Raw genomic sequence first — 26,049 nt, forward strand, 5'->3', positions numbered from 1 at the left:
CTTACGAACTACTAAAGCTTGTTACGAATCTTTGTTACAATGTTAATCTTGGATGAATCTTTTTACATGGTGAATCTGGTTCCCGATGGGCTGCAGGGTTTCTTATATACTAAACAGTTCTTAACAGCCAATCTACTCCATGGGAATAATATTCCCCAGCTATCCTGGAGTTGCCAATACTTTAGACGACTGTCGTCTGTTGTATACATATGCCACATTCAATAGCTCTCCTTTTTGACACTTATATACATATATATTTTGTGGGGGCTCAAGGGTTCCCAAAAAGAGCTTGCTGGGGTTTTGTGTTTTTTGTTGCCAATACTTTGCAAAACCTGGCAGAGGGCTTCTTAGTTTGTTAAGGGCATGCACGAACCTCGTACCTTTGATGCTTAGCATACCAGACCCGGCCCCCTTACCTGGCGACATTTTGTCTGAGCTTGCGGGACATCTGGCCCATTTGCCTGGACATTTACTAAGATGGGGATACTTGAGTTACACCTCCCCACTTGACACCTTAGTACGTCAGCGCCTTTCAACTCTGGACTTTTTACCAGACATCGTGTCATCGAGCCAGCGGGATGCTTTAGAAGTCCAGGGCTGAATATGCGCCATAACTTTGCAGGAATTTCCTACCATACTTTTCTAATGACAGTGATTACAAATAAAGAGCTTCCTCTGTTTCTGGCGTGTTAGATGAAAATCCCTATGTACCTAACATATTGGTACAATTAAATAATTGGCTGCATCTACAGTCCCAAGGCTCACTACTGAGATATTAGCCTTGAAATATTTGTTTCATTCAGCATCTAAACGTATAGCAAAATAGTTTTCTCAAGGAGCCCTTTTTATCATTGTCAGGCCAATCAAAGATGGTACACTATGGCTAGATGTGCACATTTTTGAAGTGAAACTCCTATGCTTGCACCTACCAAATTTCCCTTGGAGTAAATCGCCTTGTTGGAGATGGAAGTGCAGTCCTGGAAGAGACGTCACTGCTGGCAGAAGAGGCCATTATGGAAGCTGGTGCGCATGCGGAGGCCACCCATGCTCGGTGTGCATGTGCAGGAGCCATGCCGGCTTGGTGCGCCTGCGCAGTAGGCACTGGCTAGGCACGCCTGCGCAGTAGGCACATCTGCACAGTAGGCACCGGCTGGGCACGCCTGCGCTGTACCCGCCGATGCTGCACGCACGCAGCACAGGCACAGCACACGCACACACAGACACAGAGACACACACACAGAGAGACGCACACACACACAGAGATGCTCACACACATTAAATTCACAGTTACTATATATATAGAAGTGCAAATAGGTAAAACAGGGGGTGTGTCATGTGCATGTGCGTTCTACATCAAACTTCTTTGCGTTTTGGCATTGAAATTGTGTTTTGATTTTTAATTAAAAACATCACCATCACAAATACAATTTCTGTGACAAAACACAAAGAAGTTTCACTTAAGATGCGCCTACTGCACACACACACTTCTTTTTGTTTATATAAGCGCCTATATAAACATTCCGCAGCGCGGCACAGTGGGGGCACAGAGCTATATATATTACATAAATAGAATAATATACCAAATAAGGACAAAGAAGTGCAAACAGATACAAAAGGTAATGATGGACATGCTCGTGAGAATTTAAAATCTAGAAGAATAAGGCGCAATGAAACAAAAAGGTAAAGTAGCTGCTCATTGTGGGATGATTATGTCTCAAGGTGGAGTATGGTCCAGCCACACAGCTGATCCCATAAAGTTTTGGGGGTGAAGCTGTTAGGCAGAGTTAGATGTGTAGCTTGGTCAAGCCATATAGCTGATCGCAATTAGGTTACAGGTGAGGGTCGAGGGTACAGGAGTAGATATTAGGGGTATGCCAGATATGCTTCCTTGAAAAGGTTAGTTTTCAGGGAATTTTTAAGTGTCTGAAGGCTGGGGGAGAGTCTGATGTTAACGTGGTTGAGAATTCCAGAGAGAAGAGGCAGTACAGAAGTCTTGCAGGCGGGAGTGAGAGGAGGTAATAAGGTAGAAGGAAAGGTGGATTTCATGGGCAGAATATACAATTAAAACCAGAGACAGAACATGAAACACAGACAGAGACCAGTGCTACATCCATTGACACAAATACACGGTACAGTGCCTATATATATATATATATAGAAATCTTTTGAATAAAATGGTCTTTTAGTTTAACTCTTTGGCCAAAGGGTCGGAAGCCCTTGAGCCCCTCCAAGGCAGACCACGTCTCAAGGGTCCTAACACTAGTATAAATTCTTAATAACCTATACATTACCAGGAAGAATGATTTATATTAAATCTGTCAAAATTAGTTGCATAGTTCTAAGTCTGATTGAAGCTCTTATTAACCTGTACAATACCCGGAAAAGCACTCTGTATTAGATTTGTCGCAATCAAACTGCATGCAAGTTCCCATGAGTGTGGAAGGTGAAATGGAGTGAGCTTTATCGATTTAAAAGTTGGAGGGGTGAGCTTCAAACCTGGGAAGGAGGAGCCACCCTCCAAATCAGCTGGGAACAGCTGAACAGAATATACAGTAAGGTAGAGTTTTGGGATATTGTGATGGAGCGGCATGTAGGCAAGGTCAGATAGACGCATAGACAGAGGGTGAACCGTAACTGTAGTGGTCTATTAGCCACAAACCAAATAAACATCAGTGCACTGTCCCTTTAAGAAAACCAAATAATAAAATAAACACCTTTTCCCATTAGGGAAACTATCTAGACTTCACTCCAGCCCTTTCTAGTGGGCAGCCAGCTAATCTGGTTATCCATCTCCTCACTTTTAAAGCTTTACACTCTTCTGCCCCTCCTTACATCTCAGCACTAATTTCTCGTTATGCACCATCCAGACTCTTGCGTTCTTCTCAAGGATATCTTCTTTCTACCCCCTTTGTATCTAAAGCCCTCTCCCGCCTTAAACCTTTTTCATTGACTGCCCCTCACCTCTGGAATGCCCTTCCCCTCAGTACCCGACTAGCACCCTCTCTATCCACCTTTAAGACCCACCTTAAGACACACTTGCTTAAAGAAGCATATGAATAGCACTGTGAATATTCTGAACACATGGCACATAAAGCTTGGCCCCCTGCAGATGCACTTACCAGAACTCCCTCCTACTGTCTCTGTACGTTCTCCCTACCTACCAATTAGACTGTAAGCTCCTCGGAGCAGGGACTCCTCTTCCTTAATGTCTAAAGCACTTATTCCCATGATCTGTTATTTATATTATCTGTTATTTATTGGATTACCACATGTATTACTGCTGTGAATCGCTATGTACATTAATGGCGCTATATAAATTTAGACATACAATAAAATACAATACAACATATACAAATACAAAAAATACAAATACAAAAAATGTCCCCGGCGCAAAGTGTGGTGATGATAATTACAGTACCATATCGAAAGACAGTCCTGTTTGAAAAGTCAGTCCTGGTAGTAGAATGATTCATCAACAATGTGAGGTAGATTTTCCTCTAGGCGTGTTCCCTTATGTTGTCTGCAATGACAGATAAAGAAAAAGAAAACACACCATTGCGCAGTATACAGACTCAATTGCCCCAACCTGAAGAGGAAAATCCCTACTTACAGGATATTTTCTTGTTCATTCGGGGGAGAGAATCTGTTCTTTAGCTCTCTTCCTCCACCTTGATCTCCACGGGCCCCTCGTGGTTCCTAAGGTGGCTCTCTTCAACTCGGTCTGCGTCGTCCCAGTAGCAGCATACACCGCAACAACCGTGGTTGGAGAAAATTGAAAGACAGCCTAGTGTACTCCGCAAATTTTATTTAACAATGTTAAAAAGCAGCGATGTTACACTCACATTTTGCGAGGGCAAACATGCCGCTCAAGAATGCCGTCCGCAGCCTATGTCCACTCGATGGTGTGTTGTTCACGAGGTCGCGCGCCAACCGATGACGTTAGCGGCGCAGCGCCCGAAGTTCTCCCCACACCACGAGATGCAACGCAGGTGACAGCTTACAACGTGCACTGTACTAGGCTCCTCCTCTCTACGCGTTTCGTGACGCTACGTCACTTCCTCAGGAGATGAAGGAGTCCAGTACACTGGTGCCTTAAGTACATGCACTAAAACTTGTATCTGCCCACAAATGGGCGGCGATCATTTTCGTCACTTAACTGAGTAATTGCAGGACCAGAAACAGCTTAATTGATATACCGTGCTGTTGGGGTCAAACCAGTCCTCACTACTACTCTTTTAAAATATCAAAACATATACAATGACTTAAAACATGTTAAAACATTAAATTAATAAAATAAACACTTATCCTATAGTTGATTACATAAACCTAATGTTTAACATTGATCATATTTACAAATTCAATAGAAAACGATAACTACATTGAAGAAAGATGAAACAAGCAGATTCTAAGGGTCTTTCAAAAAGGATGCCAGATCGAAATCAATATTTAGACCCAATGGGGACAAGGTTTTCAGGACATATATCCAATAACTTTCTCTTTTGGACAACATGCCCAGCCTGTCTCCCCCGCGCCAATTTGGTTTTAGATATTCAATACCCATACATATAAGGCCATCAGGAATCTGATTATGCACTAGCTTGAAATGATTAGAGACGCTATGCGTCTCGAGGCCTCTCTTGATGTTGTATCTAAAGCCCTCTCCCGCCTTAAACCTTTTTCATTGACTGCCCCTCACCTCTGGTATGCCCTTCCCCTCAGTACCCGACTAGCACCCTCTCTATCCACCTTTAAGACCCACCTTAAGACACACTTGCTTAAAGAAGCATATGAATAGCACTGTGAATATTCTGAACACATGGCACATAAAGCTTGGCCCCCTGCAGATGCACTTACCAGAAATCCCTCCTACTGTCTCTGTACGTTCTCCCTACCTACCAATTAGACTGTAAGCTCCTCGGAGCAGGGACTCCTCTTCCTTAATGTCTAAAGCACTTATTCCCATGATCTGTTATTTATATTATCTGTTATTTATTGGATTACCACATGTATTACTGCTGTGAAGCGCTATGTACATTAATGGCGCTATATAAATTTAGACATACAATACAATACAACATATACTATGTATTCAAAGTACAATAACAAAAAGTCTCTTATCTGAATTGCAGCTCCAACAGCAATCAGGAAAGCCAGTTCTGGGGAGCGATCTTTATCCTGGGTGTGATTCCCAGCTGGACCCCACAGGCCTTATTCCTTCAGTCCTGTCTATAACAGCCAGACTCTCAGCTGGCTGGGAGAAGTCTCTCTACCCGCCTGGGGAAAAACCTAACTCTCTGTCTCTGGCAGCTTCCTGCCTTTTATGCTTGCTTAATCAGGAGTTCATTGTCCACACCTCCCTGTTGAGGTATGAAATCCGAGACCTGTTCAGTCTGGAAAGGGAGTTAACCTATTCACTCCCTTACAGATATATTTGTGGATGAGGGCTGATATGTAACCAGGGCAGCTTTGTTGAGATCTTTGTAAGGCAGAAGTAGGGTTTTAAATTTGATTCTATAGAATATGGGAAGCAAGTGAATGTATTTGTATAATGGTGCAGCAAAAGTAGAACAGTGAGTGAGGTAAATGAGTCTGACAGCAGAATTTTGGATAGATGGATTTTGGATAGGCGGATTAGTTGAATGCCAGCTACAGTAGGTGAAAGTTGCAGAAGTCAAGGCGCGACAAGACGAGTGAGTGAATTAGAATTTTAGTTGTGTCATGAGTGAGAATATCCCAATGATATTTCGGTAGTGGAGATGGCAGGATTTAGTGAAGGAGTGAATATGAGGAATGAAGGAGATACTAGAGTTAAAGACGACCCTTAGGGTGCAGGCTTCAGGTGATGATGAGATTGTGGTATTACTGACATTGAGGGAGAGTTTGGGTGTAGGGGTGGCTGTGGAAGGAGGAAAGAGTTTTGTTTTGGACATGTTATGTTTCATGTAACGGTGGGATATCAAGGAGGACGTTGCTGAGGGACAATTGGTGACACTGGATTAGAAACGGGAAAGATCAGGGGAGGAGAGGTAAATGTGGGTATTATCAGCAGAGATGATTCTGAAAACTAAAAGATTGCATTAGTTCACTACAAGAAAAGGTGTAGAGTGAGAATAGCAGTGATTTTTGGGACTTCAACAGAAAGAGGGAATAAAGAGGACTAGACACCAGAGAAAGAAACACTGACGAGCGGTTGAATAGGTAGGATGTGAATCAGGAGAGGGCTGCATCATGGATGCCAATTGGGTGGAGAGTGTGGAGGAGAAGGGGATGATCAACATTGTTGAAGGCAGCAGAGAGATCCAGCAGAATTAGTAAGGGCAAGTGACCCTTAGACTTAGCTATGAGTAGGTCATTGGAAACTTTTGTTAGTGCTGTCTCGGTGGAGAGCAGAGGATGGAAACCGGATTACAAAGAGTTAAGCAGGGGAGAAAGTGAATCAATAGATTGTACAGAAGTCGCTCAAATAGCTTGAAGGCAAAAGGAAGAAGAGAGACGGTGGTAATTATAGAGGAAGGTTGTGTCAAGAGAGGGTTTCTTTAGAATGGGTGATATGAGTGCATGTTTAAAGGAAGATGGGAATGTGCCAGTGATGAGAGAGAGATTAAAACTGTGATTTACGGCAGCATGGGGCTTAGTGCACCAGAGAGGGAGCAGAGGAGATGTGAGCGTATAAGATCAAGTTGGCAAGTTGTAGGGTGAGATCATGAGACGAGCATGGAGACCTCATCCTCAATCACAGGGAAATCACATTTCAAAAATGTCCAATTATAGGTTCAGGGGAAATGGAATGGGATACAAAATAAAAAAGGAAATAGGAAGGAGATGGATATATTAGTATAAGTATATCTCTACATTCAAGATATCTAGTTATACATTCAATTAAATAAGTATAATTTATAATGTATTCCAGCACAAAATAAATATACATATATTTTTAATTATTTTGTCATAAGGTAGGCACCAGGTTATTATCACCCTCTAGAAGCTTGCAGTAATTGGATTCAATCCAGGGGGCTCATATATCACAAAACAGGTTATAGGTTCCATTAGGAACGCTAGAAAGTATTTCCATTAACATTACATTGTTTCCGCTTTTAAAAATGTCACCAATTGTGGGGAGTTTACTCATTTCTAATGGTTAGCTATGACACATTTTATAGCTGTTAGAATATTAGAAATTAGTACTTGGGTGTTCTTGGTAATGTGTGAGATATCCATACTGAATTCAGGAGAACAATACAAGGGGCGTGAGACATTTTTATTCTTACGATATAATTAATAACCTTGAATATTTGAGCCCAAGTCTGTGAAATGATAAGCCATGACCACCAGATATGTAACATACAGTAGTGCCTACTTCCCCACAAGCCCTCCAACAATTATTTGATACTACAGGAAACATTTAATGTATTCTCCCTGAGGCCAGATACCACCTAAACTTGTGTATCCATTTTCCTTAATATTTTTACAAATTGGAGGTTTTAGATGTCTTAGTAGAGCTTGATCCCCATGACTCAATTGGGATTGCAAAGCCTATTCTTTTTACCATTTCAACATCTACTGTATAAAGTTGAGATATTTTGTGTCCTGTAAGAGATTATATACAATGGAAATCATCCCTTTCCTACGGGAATATTCTGTACATAATTGTTCAATTCTGTACACCTCGAGCCACAATTGTTGAAATAAATGTGCTATTAAGTTATTCCACTGAAATGGAGTAAGCTTTTGTTAACTTTTTCCTGCCTATTGTTATCAACATACAGTAATAGCAAATGCATTGTAAATTTAGTAATTTGCTTCAATTGCATTTAATATTAAATAAGCATTCAAGAACACTTAACAAGAAGTGAAAAAAACAAATGAGTGACTGGAGTAAAACGTGAAGATAACCAGCTATGGCAATAAAACAGGAAAAATAACTTTGATATATATTATTTTTATACTTACACATTTGTAATAGAAATGAACTGTTTAGAGTGGCTGTCGAGAAAATACTTACAATATAGAGCTGCTGTTCTTACAATGCGCGAAACCCTGCTGTTCTAGTATAGAAACCTGTTTTAAACAAAACTAAATCATGTTTATTCAGAGTCACGTATGCTCTCAATTACTCAACAGACCCAGAAGAAATGAAAAACCTAGCACATTGCATAAATGATATTGAACAAAGTCTACAGATTCAAACTGGTACTGAAATAAAAGCTCATCTTCTTCGTAATGGCTTTTAAAACAGCTACAGTACACAGTTAGGAACAATCTGTACAGATTTTAGTTTGTTCAGATGCTAGGTGAAGTCTCCCTGATGATCAATGAATCACCGTCCTTTATATGCTTGTTGACATACATTGCCATGGAATATGCAACTAAAGCACATGAAATCTACAGATGCCGCGGCCATTATTTTAACAAATCACGACGCCGTTTTCGTGTGCGCTGCTGTACTTCACGCGGCATTAATGCCACCAATCGCCCCAGGCACACGCGATTACGGTTGCTTTGTTTGAATATCAGGGATTGTGTGCAATTGAATACAATGAAATGAATGAATTGTAATGTGTACAGTACTGTGCTACTGTGCTACTGTGTCAATTTCAGGTTTTTTAAAAGCCAGAACACTAAAATGCCATTTTATGCACTCGCCTGCACTTGCGTCTTAAGGCGGTACGGTTGGAAGAAATCCCACGCCATGACATGGGTATTCCAAGGTATACACTGCATGATTTGTTAAAATAATGGCCGCTGCATCTGTACCACATTGATTTTGTTCACTGTATTTGCTTAACTCCACTATTCACTTAAGTATTGTCCATCAAAATACTATAATTACATTTCTACTATTTTTGTGTTTATATTGATTTGCACAGCACTTTTTAAGGGGTTCATAATTAAAAAAAATGGGTAGGGAATACACAAATAATATTTAAGGATGAAATGAGCTTATATACAAATATTTTTGTAATTGTATTCAACGTCTGGAACGGTTTTTAGGAAATGTTACTCTCCGTTAATAGTTGGTTTAGCAGGGTTGTGTCAAATATTTTGACCTTTTTCTTAACTTCTGAAGAAAGACAATTATGAAAAATGTATTAAAGCTTCATACAGTATAACGGCCTGTCCCTTTGATTGGAAGAATAATATTATATGGTTATATTTTATTTATTTTTTGTTAGAGAAAATACAAATATGAAACACCCTCAATAAATAAACAAGTCGTACCCCAGGGGTCTGTCCTGTGACCTCTTCTCTTTTCACACTCTCTAGGTGACCTTATCACATCTCTTGTGTTGAAATATCACCTCTTTGCTGATGACACACAAATTTATCTTCAACCGCTGACCTTACACCTGCTGTACAGTCCAAAGCTATATCAATCTGGATGGCCCGCCACCGCCGACTCAAACTTAACATGTCAGAGACGGAGTTCGTCATACCTCCTTCCAAGTCTGGCCCTATTGCCCCCTTCTGAATTACTGTTGGAAGCACTATCATGCACCCAGTCTCACAAGCACGTTGCCTAGGGGTCACATTTGACTCATTCCTCCATTATCCTCTCACATTCACAATGTAGCTAAAACTTGTCATTTTTTCTCTGCAACATTGCAAGGATCCACCCTTCCCTCTGTCGCTCTACTAATTGATATTAATCATATCCATTTAGAGTGGTTCAAGCCCATTCATGAATATGGGCTATAGGTATACTTTAATTAACACACTTCTGACCATCCGTTAGTGGCACTAGCCCATTCATGAACATGGGCTGCTAAATTAACACTACATCAGTTACCAACTACACCATACACTCAGCATTTAACATAGCTACAGTGTATATTATTACATTTGGGGTTGTTCTTGTACTACATAGTAGCCTGTCTGTATTCAAAATTGCTACTCAATTGAAGGACATTATAGAGGAGCTAGGTGTTTATACTCTAGAATTGGGTGTGTCCTCTGTGCTAACATTTGCAACATTCATTGGGAAGTCACTAAACTCTTAGGTGCAGGATTCAAACTTACATCAATACTTTCTCATATGCAGCCTGCTATCACACAAGTGTCTGCTATACTCATTGAATAATTGACCAATTAAGTGTTGACAGGGTTGCACAACACCAGTGTCTACTAATAGCACCATCTCCTTTATGCCTAGAAACACCACTTTGTAAGGGAGTCTACTTTTCAGATCCCTCTTAGATAACTGATTTAATCAAGATCCATTATCTGTTGTATTAATAGTGATCCAGTTTCACATTGCATTCGACATAGGATCATCAGCATGTGTCCATTGTCTGTTAATTTGAATCACCATTATTTTAGTATTTATGATCATTAAAGATTTATTTTAACTTTATAACCAATCATTCAGTTTAGGGAGCACGAGTGCTAGTAGTTGGGTTTCTTTTCTCCTCCAGTATATCATATTAAGCCTACCCATCAGCATCCCAACCCACTTCCCTTTCCTCAAATTCATTAAGCTGTAGCGGGGCACCCCTATCGTTATCTATGCCAGAGTTTATTAAGACAGTCAATACAAAATAAATCTTCAAGTTAAATATCCTCATCAATCAATGACATACTTGCTCCCATTTGTAGGAAATTCCTCACTAGTATACATGCATACTTGGGGCATTCTTTATTTAGCTATTTACTATTTTAATACTTAAATATTTTTCAATTTCTAAGTGGTAGGAGAAAGCTGTATCACATATAAGAACCGATGGATGTTGCGATTTATTTGTAACTGATCTATCACTGCTGTATGTATGGTTGGATATATGTGTGTGTATATGTGTATATATATATATATATATATATATATATATATATATATATATATATATATATATATATATATATATATATATATAGTTAAGTTATGGTGAGTAAAAAAAAGTGACAAAAACCCTCCACAGCAAAGCATATAGCAAATGGAAATATAACTGTATGCTCATTTGCATGTCTTAGGCAGGTCTGCCACCATGCCTTTCACCATTATCACCCAGCACACAGCACTTCCACTGCAGCAAGGGATTCTGGGAAATGACATGCAAATGAGCACACATTGCCACTTTTTGCTTCAAAACCATATTAGACATGGTTCCCTATAGGCTTAAGCTCGCTGCATGGTCACAGCTTTAAGCAAAGCCAGGGTTAAGATGCATAGCCAGAAAACCCACCCACAGACAGCTGTTTTGACCTTAATGGGTCTCATCAGTGTGGGGTTGGTTACACTGGCTATGCAAAGCTGAAGCAATGAGGATGGGTTTTACCATACTTAGTTAAGTTATAGTGAGAAAAAAAAAGTGACAAAAAACCCCCACAGCAAAGCATGCAGCAAATGGAAATATAACTGTATGCTCATTTGCATGTCTTAGACAGGTCTGCAACCCCGCCTTTCACCATTATCACCCAGCACACAGCACTTCCACTGCAGCAAGAGATTCTGGGAAATGACATGCAAATGAGCACACAGTGCCACTTTTTGTTTCAAAACCATTTTAAACATGGTTTCCTATAGGCTTAAGCTTGCTGTATGGTCACAGCTTTAAGCACAGCCAGGGTTAAGATGCATAGCCAGTAAACCCATCCTCCCAACACTGCCCACAATTTTCAATTTGTCCCAGTATCCAAACAGGAGATTGCACACACGCTCCCCAAATTAAAACTAAGCAGCCAATGTGGACCTGACTTACTACAATTTAAGTTCCTAAGACTTGGTGCCCCAGCCATTGCCAAACCAATTGCTTCCATAATCGACTCTATCCTGTGTACAGGCCATATCCCTAAGACCTGGAAAACTGCCAGAGTTGTACCAATCTTCAAAAGTGGGGACAAGAACACTGTCTCAAACTACAGGCCAATCTCTCTTCTCCCAATACTATCCAAAGTCATGGAAAAATGTGTTCACTTCCAATTAAGCGATTAATATACCAAGACGAATTTCCCTAGCCAATTTCAATTTGGCTTTCGCCCCAAACACTCCACCGTAACTACCCTGCTAAAACTTTGCAATGAAATCCAGTGTGGAATGGAATGGGGACAACTCACTGGTGCAATATTCCTAAATTTTGCAAAGGCTTTTGATACTGTTGATCATGCTATCCTGCTTAACAAACTCCAGTGCTCTGGAATAGGGAAGCATGCTTTAAACTGGTTTCAATCCTACCTATCAGGTATATCCCAACATGTATCCATCTCAAGCTTTAACTCCAACTTCTTGGATATCACCTGTGATGTCCCGCAAGGCTCTGTTCTGGGGCCCCTTATTCTGAAGCCAGGGTCACGTTTGGTATGAATGGCTCCCGATAGCATTAACACAGTTTTCTTTTAAATCACTCCAAGTCCTGTAATATTTCCTCCACTTTATTGGGAAAAGGCAGCAGGATACAGATACTTGTGGATGGTGTGTAGTGGTGATTATTAGTTAGAAACCGGTAAAAAGAGATGGCCTCACCAAGGGGGATAAACAGAGAAGGGGTTCTTTTTACTCACTGTCTCCAGGGTGGAAAAGGAAGTGAGGTGCAGTGTGGGTAAAGGAATAGTCTAGGGGCAGACCATGTCTGAACAAACAGGAGGGGGGCAGACTAGCCCATTCTGGTGAGGATCTCAGAAACTGCTGTAGCAGCTCACTGACTGCCTGCTCACAGGCAGAAAGGGCAACATATTGATACATCACACAGGCACGGTGTGTGTATGTGGAACCAATGCCTGTAGCTGAACTTAAGAAGCTGACAAGCAGAAGGGGGGTCGGGCAGGAATGTGATTCTTGTTCCATGACACCCCTACTCTTCTCAGTGTTCATCAATGATCTTCCCAAAGCTTGTAAGGAAGCTTCAATACACATGTATGCAGATAACACAATCCTATATGCAAACAGCCATAGCCTCTCCGACCTTGAACACATACTTCAATCTGACCTTTTGAGACTTGAAAATTGGATTTCCCAAAACAAACTGTTTTTAAAAACTGACAAGACTGTAACAATGGCATTTGGGACCAAGACCAAATTTCTAAAGCTTTCAGTGACTGAGCTCCAGATCAGAACCAATGCTAACACCACCCTAACTCCTGTTACTAGTTTTAAATACCTGGGCATATGGTTTGACTCCCACTTAACATTCGGGATGCACATTGATACCCTGACATCAAAAACCTTTGCCAAACTAGGTGTACTTTACAGGAACAAATCCTCCCTAAGTCTCCTGGTCAGAAAGCGTATCGCACAGCAGATGCTAAGGCCAATTATCGACTATGGAGACATAGTATAAGGCTCGGCACCTGAAACACACCTTAGCAAACTTGATACCTTCTACAATTCAATATGCCGTTTTGTTCTCTAATGCAACTACACACATCACTGCGAAATGCTCAAAGAACTAGATTGGTCATCACTTGAGTCTAACTGCAAAGTTCACCTTTCCTGTCTTGCCTTCAAATACTTTCTGGACAAGCTACCCATCTATCTGAACAAGCTCCTCACCCCTACCACATACAGCACTTATCATCTGAGATCTGACTCTAAAAGACTTTTCATGATCCCAAGGCTCAACAAAGTATCTGGCCGCACCTCCTTCTCTTACCATGCACCCCAAAAACTTCTTGATAAAGTGCATTTTGACTGCACGAAATGCGTAGAAGGTTGCAGCCTTCCGTTTTTTATGTCCCTTTAATAAAGAAACTTTTTGCCAGACCTGCTATCACCCTTCTTGCTGTGCGTTGCACCAACCCACATTGCACTGGAAAAGGAAGTGAGGTGCAGTGTGGGTAAAGGAATAGTCTAGGGGCAGACCATGTCTGAACAAACAGGAGGGGGGCAGACTAGCCCATTCTGGTGAGGATCTCAGAAACTGCTGTAGCAGCTCACTGACTGCCTGCTCACAGGCAGAAAGGGCAACATATTGATACTGCACCGACACACTTTATTCGAGCAAATACCCAGTATGTACCTGGCAGATACCTGGAATGCGCCGCTCCTCACCTCTGACAAGCCCCGTTGCGTTTGCCTTCCCAGCCTGGGTTCATGCCTGGCTGACGGGCGGCTGATCTGTTAAATGATAATGATTAGGATTTAATAGGCTGCAATGCTTCGCGTGTCTACCAGATGGCATAAATTCATGAATTGTAATGCAGTATATATATATATACTGTGCAGTATTGCAGCCAGCGGGAATAAAATGCTTCAATCCCTGCCTGGAAAATAACCCAATGCACTCGGGCAGAAAACAGTCACAAACCTCAATACACCCGGGTATACCCGAATTCGTGGGACTAGCCGAGCTCGAATAAAGTGTGTCGCCAGTGTACATCACACAGGCACGGTGTGTGTATGTGGAACCAATGCCTGTAGCTGAACTTAAGAAGCTGACAAGCAGAAGGGGGGTCAGGCAGGAATGTGATTCTTGTTCCATGACACTCCCCGTCTGGTATCTGGAGATACCACTATATAACTGGAATATGTGGAACATATGTGCAATGCATAACAAAGATAACATCACATTCTCAAACAATGCAAGAGTCCATGTCCACATAGCGATGTGACACCGGCCGGTATCACTGGTATCAAGGTCCCTTGGCCAAGGTTCTTTGGCTAAGGATGCAGGGTGGATGCACAGCTCCAGGTTTGCTGGTTGCACCACAATGTCTTTGTATAAAAGTCTCTGGCACTGTTTCCTTTTAGTCTTGTAAGAGAACAGTCCTTTTGTCTCTGTAGTTTCACCCACAGAGTGTAACCCCTTGTAGGTATACCAGCCGTGGCAGCCTGTTGCTCTATCACCTGGCGTTTGGCAGAAGGAGAGGACTTTTGGCTCCTTGTGGGAGCGGATTACTGTCCCCGGAAAACTGGTTGTCGAATGTAATCCAATAAAGGGGTCGTCGTTTAGGGAGACTCCCTGAAGCTGAATGCTGGGGTTGAACAATACCCGGATTTGATCGGGTTCCTGAGGGTGGTAGGCCCCAGGTGATTGGAGGTACCGACATTCTTCGCCTTCCTCCATTAGAGGTGCTGGCTTTGCGTGGCCAGTAAAGAATATCTTCTGGATGAAGACCACAAAGTTGTTTTTGGTCTCTGGTTCCCTTTGTAGGCCGCAGAGGTGCGAGGTGAACCTAGAGATGGCATGTTCTCCATTGTTTGGGAAGCGCCTCCTTGGTGAACGGAATGGTAGCGGAGTCACCCGACTGCTTAGTCCGTCTTTAGAGAGCTCCTTGGCTGTTAACTTCGGGAATCCTCTATCTTCCCTTGATGGTGTTTGCTTGTCATCGTTCCTTGTTGTCTGGAACGCTGTGCACCGTAGTTCATCGGTACATTTCTCTTGCACGAGAACATCTCTGCGTAGTTTGGTGAAACGCTTTTGTGTTTCTTTGTTGACTGCCATCGGGAGGTTGTTTTCTCCCTGGACATGATGAAGAACAGTCTCTTTTGTCCTTGTAAATCCTTTTGGGAAATGTCTCTGCAACTGTCCCCTTTTACGTGTTTGAACAAACAGTCCTTTTGACACTGTGGCTTCGCCTATGGGGCGCAATCTTTTGCGGCTGTGCCAGCCGTGGCAATCGGTTGCTCTGTTGCTTGATACTCTGTGGAGAGGAACAACTGTACGTCTTAATTGTGCCCTTGCTCGCGGGAGTATTGTCTGATTGTTTGTTGTTTTTAGGACGATCCCTTTGTCGGTCACCTTTGGGAGGTTACTCTCTTCCTTCGGTGGAATCGACTCATCATCCTTTGCTGTCTGGACTGCTGAGCAACCTAAGCCATTGTCGCATCCGATCGACGTGAGGATGTCTTTGTTGGTCTCAGGGGTATGACCTTGTCTTTTCTCTTCGCTTGGCCCTTCGGTCACTTGGAGATGGCCAAGACATGGTTCAGAGAGAGATGTGTGTCCACATTCTGTCACCTCCATTCTGCGGGTATCGACGTAGTCTTGCCCGTGCTCTTTGTTAGTGCACGAGTTGCCCACTATCACCCATCCTAGGTCGAGTCTTTGGGCGTATGGCGCGTTGTGGGGACCGTTGTGCTGTTTACGGAATTTATGTACCCTCATGATGTCCCTACCGAGCAGCAGCAGGATCTTGGCGTCTTGTTCCACCGGCCGGATGTGCTTGGCTATTCCTTTGAGGTGGGGGTAATGGAGTGCTACGTCTGGTGTGGGTATCTCGTCCCTGTTTGTGGCCATGTGGTTGCACTCGATGAGTGTGGGAAGGGGTATGTTCACTCTGCCGTCTATTGAGCATATGGTGTAGCCATTCACTCTTCTCCCTGTGGTCTCCATTTGCCCTGCGCACGTTCTGAGAGTGTAAGGAGAAGCACCATCTTGTATGTTAAACATGTCGAAGAACTCTGACCTGACCAGTGATCGGTTGCTCTGGTCGTCGAGGATTGCGTACATCCGAATAGCCTTCTCAGGTTGTCCCTGGGGGTGCACTGCGACAAGGCATATTTTGGAGCAGGACATTTTGTCACCTTCTTTTCCGCAAACCTCAGTGCGCTGAGATGTGACGGATGTTGACTCTCCTTCTTCCTTCTCCCCGCCATGCTCCGCTACGGAGGATGGGTTCTTGAGTTGGTGGAGTGTCATCGCCTCTGGGTGTAACGCTGTCACGTGCTTGTCACTTTCGCACACTGTGCATTTGATCTCTTCCTTACAGTCCCTGGCTAGGTGAGTCATGGAACCGCAGCACTTGAAGCAAACTCCGAATTCTCCAAGTAACCTCTTGCGTTCCTCTAGGGACTTCATCCTGAACCCAAAGCACTTGTTGAGTGGGTGTGGCTTCTTGTGTATGGGACATTCCCTGTTTGGGTCCCTTGGTTCCTTGTCTCCGGCGACCGACTGATTGGGAGTAGTTTGGGTCGTGGGAGGCACGTCCGTCCTGCGGGCCGAGATGGGTGTTTGGGGGTTACCATATCTCGTCGCTGGTCTCTCGTTCTTCGAGCTGCTTGCACTGTATGTGGTTTGCGCACCTAAGATGAAACTGGGATCGTTCCTTGTCCTTGCCGCTTCGCGGATGAAGCTCACGAAGAATGAGAATGGGGGGAAGGCGACTTGCTTCTCCTTTTTGTATTTGGAACCTTGTGAAAGCCACCTTTCTTGGAGGTTGAAGGGTAGCTTCTCCAGGATGGGTCTCACTCCACGAGCTGAGTCTAGGGCGTTGAGACCTATTAAGGAATGGTCTTTCCTCACGAACTCCATTTCTTGCAGCAGGTCCCCGAGCTCTCGTAACTTCGAGTAGTCTTTAGTTGTGATCTTGGGGAAGCTCTCGATTCTTTTGAAGAGTGAATCCTCGACTGCTTCGGGGCTGCCATAGGACTCTTCTAGCCTTTCCCACACTAGGTCAAGACCTACTTGGGGTTGGTGCGGTTTGCCGCCCCAAGTCTCTGCGCTTGCTCCCTGGATACGTTCCCCAGGAACTTGACTAACAGGTTGAGCTCTTCCCTTGCTGAGAAGTCCAAGCTGTCGATTGCGTCTTTGAACGTGAACTTCCACGTCCGGTAGTTCTCAGGGCGGTCGTCGAAGCCGATGAGTCCTGCGTGCTGGGACGGTCTGTGCGGTCGCCTCTTCCTTGGCGTGGATGCGTGATGGCTGCTGGCCAGTGTGAGGGGCTGTTTTCTCCCGCGTGGGTGTACCTGGATTGCGAGCCTGTTGTGGTGCATCCGTGTGCGCGCTGGCGTGTGGATCACTCTTGTGGCTGTGGCTATCCCAGGCAGCATGTGCCATTGCAGGAACGGCATCTTCTCCTCGTGGGCCTAGCAGGTCTTCGGTATCTGTGGAGTCGCTCCATCCGTGTTGAGATGGTGCGCTGGTGTTTACACTGAAGAGGCTCCTTACGTAGTCTTCAGTGTGTCGGGCCGGATCCTCTGAGGCAATCCGTCTGTTCGGTTGCTCCCTGCCTTCCTGTTGCGCGGCTGCTTCTAGGACTTTCGGCTTGGGCTATAGCGGCGGCGGCTTCTCTTTCTTGATTTAGGGCCTCTAGGTTGACGTCCACCTCTGCCCTTTTCCGCGCAGCGGTGGCAGTGGCTGTCTGCTCCTCCTCTTCTAAGCGGGCCCTTTCTAGTTTCATGGCTGCCTCTTTCTGAGCGTATGCGGCCCTGGCACGTGCGGCCTCTGCAGTGGCTCGCGCCTTGGTGGCGTTTGCGCTTGCGCTAGACACGTGAGATTGCGATGATCTTGCTGACCTTGATGAGTGTCTGGATGCGCTGGAGCGCTGTGATGCTGTTTCCAGCAAAAGGTCTTTTCTCTCGCTTTGGGCGTCTGCGATGGCAGTCTGCACGACGCCATCACGCTCCAGGTCAATCGTCTTTTGCAGATCGCGTTCCCGCGTGCTGTCTTCTGTGTTAGTTCTTGTCAGATAGGTGAAATATGCCTGTGACAGCGTTACGTAACGTCTATGGCTTGACTTAATCTGAGTGATAGCTTGCTTAATCTGGGTTTCTTGATCGCTAGCGCTTGCGACATTATTTATCTCACAATCAGTGTCCTCCCAGGCCTTCTCTAATTTAGCGCGGTGCGCTTCAACGTCAGTTTCGTATTTTTCGCGGGCCTTTTGTGTCAGTGCGACTGCCCGTTTGGGCCTTGCGCCTGCCTGCGCCTGTTGCAGTTGCGCGGCGGTCTCTGTATCTGAGTAAACGCTCTCCTGCGTGATGTCTGGTGAGGCTCTGAGTTCTGCAATGCTGTAGGTGTGTGTAGGCCTTTTGCCAGTGCGTGTGGCGTGCGGTCTTTTTACCTTGTCAGCGATGGGCGTCTGTCTCAGATGATGCAGAGCGGTGTCCTGCAGCATGCAGCGTTGGGGTAGCTGTACTTACAGGTGTCCGTTGGCTCTGACCCATGTCCTGGCGGGTGTCCGGTGGCGTGGCCCTTGATGGCGCTGGCCGTGGGAATGTGCGCAGGGGGTAGGTCGGAAGGTGGCTCCTCACTGTGGGCCTGAGCAGCGGGTGGACTCAGACAGAGAGAAGCAGCAAGGCTGCTGTGTAGTTTGAGCTACTGGTTGTCTGTGAAAGCTGCAGACTGTGTGCAGTTGCAGAGGCTGCTCTGTGTAGTATTAGCAAGGTAAGGCTGCTCACTGTCTTTGCATAAAGCTGTGGTAGTTTGCTGTGTAGAGGCTTGCGGCTCTGTGTAGCAACGTGCTTGTGCAATGTGGTGAGAGACTGCTGTTTATTTGCTATGTAAGCTGCTTGCTTGTTTCTTTAGCATAAAGGCTGTGGGTAGCAGCTCCTCTGTGTGTATTTCCCAAGGCACACGGTCCTCTTTTTATTATTCTGAAGCCAGGGTCACGTTTGGTATGAATGGCTCCCGATAGCATTAACACAGTTCCCTTTTAAATCACTCCAAGTCCTGTAATATTTCCTCCACTTTATTGGGAAAAGGCAGCAGGATACAGATACTTGTGGATGGTGTGTAGTGGTGATTATTAGTTAGAAACCGATAAAAAGAGATGGCCTCACCAAGGGGGATAAACAGAGAAGGGGTTCTTTTTACTCACTGTCTCCAGGGTGGAAAAGGAAGTGAGGTGCAGTGTGGGTAAAGGAATAGTCTAGGGGCAGACCATGTCTGAACAAACAGGAGGGGGGCACACTATCCTGGTGAGGATCTCAGAAACTGCTGTAGCAGCTCACTGACTGCCTGCTCACAGGCAGAAAGGGCAACATATTGATACATCACACAGGCACGGTGTGTGTATGTGGAACCAATGCCTGTAGCTGAACTTAAGAAGCTGACAAGCAGAAGGGGGGTCGGGCAGGAATGTGATTCTTGTTCCATGACACCCCTACTCTTCTCAGTGTTCATCAATGATCTTCCCAAAGCTTGTAAGGAAGCTTCAATACACATGTATGCAGATAACACAATCCTATATGCAAACAGCCATAGCCTCTCCGACCTTGAACACATACTTCAATCTGACTTTTTGAGACTTGAAAATTGGATTTCCCAAAACAAACTGTTTTTAAAAACTGGCAAGACTGTAACAATGGCATTTGGGACCAAGACCAAATTTCTAAAGCTTTCAGTGACTGAGCTCCAGATCAGAACCAATGCTAACACCACCCTAACTCCTGTTACTAGTTTTAAATACCTGGGCATATGGTTTGACTCCCACTTAACATTCGGGATGCACATTGATACCCTGACATCAAAAACCTTTGCCAAACTAGGTGTACTTTACAGGAACAAATCCTCCCTATGTCTCCTGGTCAGAAAGCGTATCGCACAGCAGATGCTAAGGCCAATTATCGACTATGGAGACATAGTATAAGGCTCGGCACCTGAAACACACCTTAGCAAACTTGATACCTTCTACAATTCAATATGCCGTTTTGTTCTCTAATGCAACTACACACATCACTGCGAAATGCTCAAAGAACTAGATTGGTCATCACTTGAGTCTAACTGCAAAGTTCACCTTTCCTGTCTTGCCTTCAAATACTTTCTGGACAAGCTACCCATCTATCTGAACAAGCTCCTCACCCCTACCACATACAGCACTTATCATCTGAGATCTGACTCTAAAAGACTTTTCATGATCCCAAGGCTCAACAAAGTATCTGGCCGCACCTCCTTCTCTTACCATGCACCCCAAAACTGGAGCAACCTTCCGGAGACTCTCACATCCACCACCAGTCTAAGTTCTTTCAAAACTAAAGCTGTCTCACATTTTAATCTGGTTTGTAACTGTTACATATGCCTATAATATATATTATCTTTAACTGTGCATGCAATGTCTTGTATATAATGTATACCCTGTTCACTTATGTAACCATGTATTCTCTGTTATCTTAACTCTATGCCCAGGACATACTTGAAAACGAGAGGTAACTCTCAATGTATTACATCCTGGTAAAATATTTTAAATAAATAAATAAATGTTTACAATTAGTATTTGATGTTCTTTATTTTAGGAAAGTAAGAGATGCTACTGGTGTTGACATTAATATGCGCGTCGGCGTACATTCTGGAAATGTTCTCTGCGGAGTTATTGGATTACAAAAATGGCAATATGATGTATGGTCGCATGATGTCACGTTAGCAAATCATATGGAAGCTGGAGGAGTTCCTGGGTAAGACCAACTGGTGCTATCTAAATTACATCAGCAACATTGTAGTGGAATAAGATCCGTATATGGAAACTGTCTGACTGTATTAAAGGTCTAGTTTCAGTATACTATTGAGGTGCAATCAACATCATTGCAACCCGTGTTGCGCTCCATCGGAACATACACAATGCATCAGAGGGAGAAGCGGCCATTGTTTTGAATAAACTGTGCACGAGAAGGGGGTGGAACTATCGCTCGATTTCACCACCGCCACTGGATGCAAAACGTTGGCTGCATCATGTGTAGAGTACATAATTGAAAAAACAGAGCTCTTGTTATCTTTCACCTTTAAGCATTTGAATATGCTAAAATATCACACTGAAATCTAAAATAACACATGATGTGGTTTTGCACAGAACATGTACCCAATTAGTTGTGGTGAAAACTGCCAGAATAAGGAAAGCTTTCAGCATTACTTGTTGCAGTCATTCATCCTGTCAATTATTGTAGCAAGTTGGGGTTGGAGTTGTAGTGTTTCCAATTGATATTAAAAACTTGTAAGCACGCATGACAGTTTGAGGTGTGCATTCATGTACACATCCTTCCTTTTCAGCAAGTTAATCTCTTTGAACAATCCAGTAATGTAGTTATTTTTTATTTATCTTATTTTAGTACTGTAGGTCTATAGATCTGTTGCTGATATACAGCATACAGCTTGTTGCTCAGTGAAAATGTTGCATTGTATACATGAAGGTGCAAGTATTGATTTTAAGTGACCTTTATTGTGATATTTTATTAAACACATTTGCATCAGATCTATGAGACATCGGTCAATAATGTAACAAACGTAGAACTATAAATATGCTACCAATGTAGCTGATGAGTATAGTATGAATGAATGGGTTTGAATACATGCACCCAACTTACAATTTAGATATACAGCTCAACCCCCTTATAACGCTGTGCTTGGGGTCCAAAGAATCACATCGTGTTATAAGCGGATCGCGTTAGAAATAATGTACAATTGTATACATTGTACAATAAAGTATTTAAGATACCAATAAACATGTTGTAAAGTATTCATAAATAAGAAAATTGGGAGCCACGCTTGCATCGCGTTATAAGCGGATACGCGTTGTAACGGATCGCGTTATAACGGGGTTGAGCTGTATACCCACATTTAATATATATATATATATATATTACCCTTATACTATAGCATTGTTTTTGTCTTGCTCTGCAGTATACTGTAGCAGAACAACGCTACTATGATCAGAGTGACCCCTTAATTACTGTATAATTCAGACTTAATTCACCTCCCCAGAACACTGAAAGGACAGTAGAAAAAAATCAATATTTTGATGCCCCTCGCTAAAATTGTACAAATTAAGTAACATTCACAAACATTTGTCTGAGTTATTGAGAGAGATTTTTTTTTTTTTTTTTAATTATGCTATTTTGTTAAAAAAATTAGCAAAAAAGGCTAACTCCACAGGAGTGTTAACATTTCAGAAAACTTTTGTGAATATGTAAAAATCTTAATCATTTCTCAAAAAAATGGTGTGAATTGAACTTGTATACATTTGCACATCTTTAAGAACAAGTGTGATATTACAAAGAATAGTTTACCCTTAAATTAAAATTGGAATGATACGCTCTATTTCATGGGTTGAAAAGAGAAAACATTGAAGAATAAAAATATGTATCTCTTTAGATATTAATTGTTAGTAGCATCAAGCTATTTGATATCGCAACATCTAGAATTTGATGTAGCAAAGTCTCCTAGCTGAAAACAGAGGCACAACATTTTACCAGATTTATCAAGAGATTTGTCCCAATTTTGCCGCTGGGAATCTTTGAGACATTACAGAACATTCATTACACTAGTTACCCACCTATTTTTAAGAGTATACTTTTCTAAATAAATGTGCAGTGTTATTCCCAATGTTATTTGATCAATAGCCAATGCTTATTCAAAACTCTCTTATACTAAAATCAAACAAGTTCAGACAATGTTTTAAATAAGCACAAACAGAGATAGCAGACTATATTCCCCTGTTAATGAGAAATAACACAAAACAACACGTGTTATCTGCTAACCATTGTTATAAATAGCGCTAGTGTTAAAAAACACACCTGCGTTAACACAACGCTTATGTTTTAGATTACCAAAAATCACTTTAACAAAGTCTTAAACACAGAACTTTAATTAGGGAATTAATTGGAACTAAAAGTGGTAACATTAAAGATTGCCAAGAAAAAAATTGATTTATAGTACAGTTTGGGTAGTTGATTAGTGCGTGGTTACAGCAATCACTTCATTGGCGTTAGTTCAGGAATATTTTTCACATCAGGAATGTTAATGTTTTGGCATAATTTGATGTACATCCAGGAAGTCTTTTAAAAGTTAGGCCCATAAACCAAACACCAGCAAACTAGTTCATATCAGGGAATAAAGCTCTGAGAAATATGTAAATGTTTTAAACATTTTAACATTAATTAACATTAAAGCATTTTAACACATTAAATCTGAGATAAGATTGGAATACTATTTACTTATGTTATTTGCTTATTTAAACAGCCGTGTTCACATTACTTCAGTCACTTTGGAACACTTGAATGGAGCATATAAAGTGGAGGATGGTGAAGGGCATGTAAGAGACCCATATCTAAAGGAACATAATGTTATAACCTATCTTGTTATAAACCCAAAGGTCAGTACATTGGTAAATTGTAACACTAGTTTTTGATAATGTAACATATATATTTTTTTGGTGCTACTTTTATCCCATAAACACAATAGTTATTTGACATTTTATGCACTTTTCCATTTGTAGCATTAGGCTAAATATAGAGGCAAAGATGAGTAGTTCACAAATAGCAATTTGATCAATAGGAACAATCAGATTATGTTTCTTTATGGCCTAAATCAATGGGGTTGGTTGTCAAGTCATCCGGAGCCTATGTACTAAGCATCGCAACTTGATTTTCTGCAGCAAAATTGGATGCCAAACGCAATTTTGCGCTTGTAAGCACCTATGTGCTAAGCTCACACTTCTCCATCTGAACCTGATAGTCAAATATATATATATATGTTTTCATTAAGTTTGTGGCACAGAAATGGACTGTGCTTGGTGTAAGTTGTATTTAATAAAAAATTATTTGTGTGCTCCAAAAAGCAATTAAAATGCATCAAAATCGCCTGCCACGTTTAATTTGTCATAAACCTTAGAAAGCATAGTATGAAGTTACTATGTTTCAACCCAAAAAAACTGTTTGACAAAGCATACATGTTTCATTATATACAGTACAGTAGGTAAAAAAATATTATTTTTACAGTATGGATATTCTATATAATAATATTATAATAATAATTCATATTACTCGTGATAGTTTAAAAAACACATTCTGTAAATACAATCATTCTGTATTAATGTCAATTGTATCAGGCACTGATCAAGAGGGATGTGTGAAAAATAATTTCAAATAGTTTATAACTTATTTCAAAGTCCTTATTGATAGAATGCACATTTTTTTAAGGTTTATTAATGTTTGTATTGCTTTTTAGCACTGAAGTTTTGACTCACAATTTTTATTTACATACAATCTTATTATTGGACATACGTTCCCAAGTATTCATGGTGCAAAACTGATGTAGCACAGATATAAAAGCCAGCACTAGGTTTCCTTGATTAAAAAATATATATATATATATTTATATATATTACAGATGTAGCTTGCCTTACTGTTTTCGCCACTGGCAACTGAAACTAAGGAAAAACATGGCGCGGGGAGAGGTGACAGTTGCAGTGGTGCTGGGGGAGGTGACAGTTGCAGTGGTGCTGGGGGAGGTGACAGTTGCAGTGGTGCTGGGGGAGGTGACAGCTGGTGCAGGGATCCATTCCTTTCAATGGGACTCCCTGCAGCGTTAATCGTCTAGGGCTGCAATCGATCAAGGATTACTACATCAGTATATTGAGATTTTTCTTATGATGTATATTAAACATTAATCTATCTAAATATTAAACATTATCTATCTAAATAAAGACGTACCCTGTTCTCAATTATACAGTAATATTTATTCTTTTCATGTGGTTCCAATGATAAGGTATACAAATGTACACATATTTTGCTAAGTAAGCATGAAATTGGTTTGCTTTTTTTTTTAAATTAATGATTAGTGAGGGGGTGATTTCCAAAGGTAATAAGTGGGAAGTGAGAGATGTTTCAGTCATGAGATACAGTAGCAGCCAAGACAAAATCGGCAGATACAGAATATTGTAAGAACTATTGTAATAACATGCTTTGCTATTTTTATGCAGGCAGAAAGGCGAAGTCCCCAGCACTATTTCAGACCTCGTCACACCCTAGATGGAGCAAAGATGAGAGCTTCCGTCCGTATGACACGTTACTTGGAGTCGTGGGGAGCGGCCAAGCCATTTGCTCACCTACACCACAGAGACAGCATGACGACTGAAAATGGCAAAATCTGTACAATGGTATGGATTTTTTTTATCATCTTGAAACGTACATCAAGTTTTGACATAAAGTAAAGCAATTTACAGCATTGTTCACTGCAGAAAGTGCAATAGACTTACTGTACCTGTATCAAAATGTATCAAAATGTATTTACTTTCATGGGATATCGTTGACTGCAGTTTTAATACATATAATATCTGTTAGGACAACATAACACTTTCAGGTCACCTTACCTGCTAGCTGATGTTTCTTTTGTACTTAGCTGCACTGTGAAATATTATCTAATTTTTAAAACATAAGTACACTAAAACACATTGAAAATCCCATGTAATAGTTAAAAACTGTCAGACTGACTTGCTACTGATTGTAATGATACCTGCTAAATGACTGCTTGGTAAAATAATAGCTATGTACTTCTGTAATTCTCTTCCAAGCCTTTGGCAAGAATAAAAGTCTTATTAAAAATACTACTGTATCTTGGTGTACACTCAAATCCTCTCTTTTTATATTTAAGTGATTGATATATACTGTATATATATTCTTATTTTATTTAT

General features: G+C 41.9%; 1 protein-coding gene across 2 annotated transcripts in view; it reads left to right on the forward strand.

The window, feature by feature from the left end:
- ADCY2 (adenylate cyclase 2) overlaps positions 1–26,049 on the forward strand; it is a 1,451,375-nt gene that overhangs the window by 978,444 nt on the left and 446,882 nt on the right. For both annotated transcript variants that reach the window (XM_075586169.1, XM_075586170.1), the window contains exons 8-10: positions 20,882–21,040; positions 23,598–23,730; positions 25,339–25,515. In XM_075586169.1, coding sequence (XP_075442284.1) covers positions 20,882–21,040; positions 23,598–23,730; positions 25,339–25,515 — 469 coding nt within the window. The remainder of the gene's footprint in view (positions 1–20,881; positions 21,041–23,597; positions 23,731–25,338; positions 25,516–26,049) is intronic.

The sequence above is a fragment of the Ascaphus truei genome, chromosome 2 (genome assembly GCF_040206685.1).
Source record: "Ascaphus truei isolate aAscTru1 chromosome 2, aAscTru1.hap1, whole genome shotgun sequence".
In the NCBI taxonomy this organism is placed as follows: domain Eukaryota; kingdom Metazoa; phylum Chordata; class Amphibia; order Anura; family Ascaphidae; genus Ascaphus; species Ascaphus truei.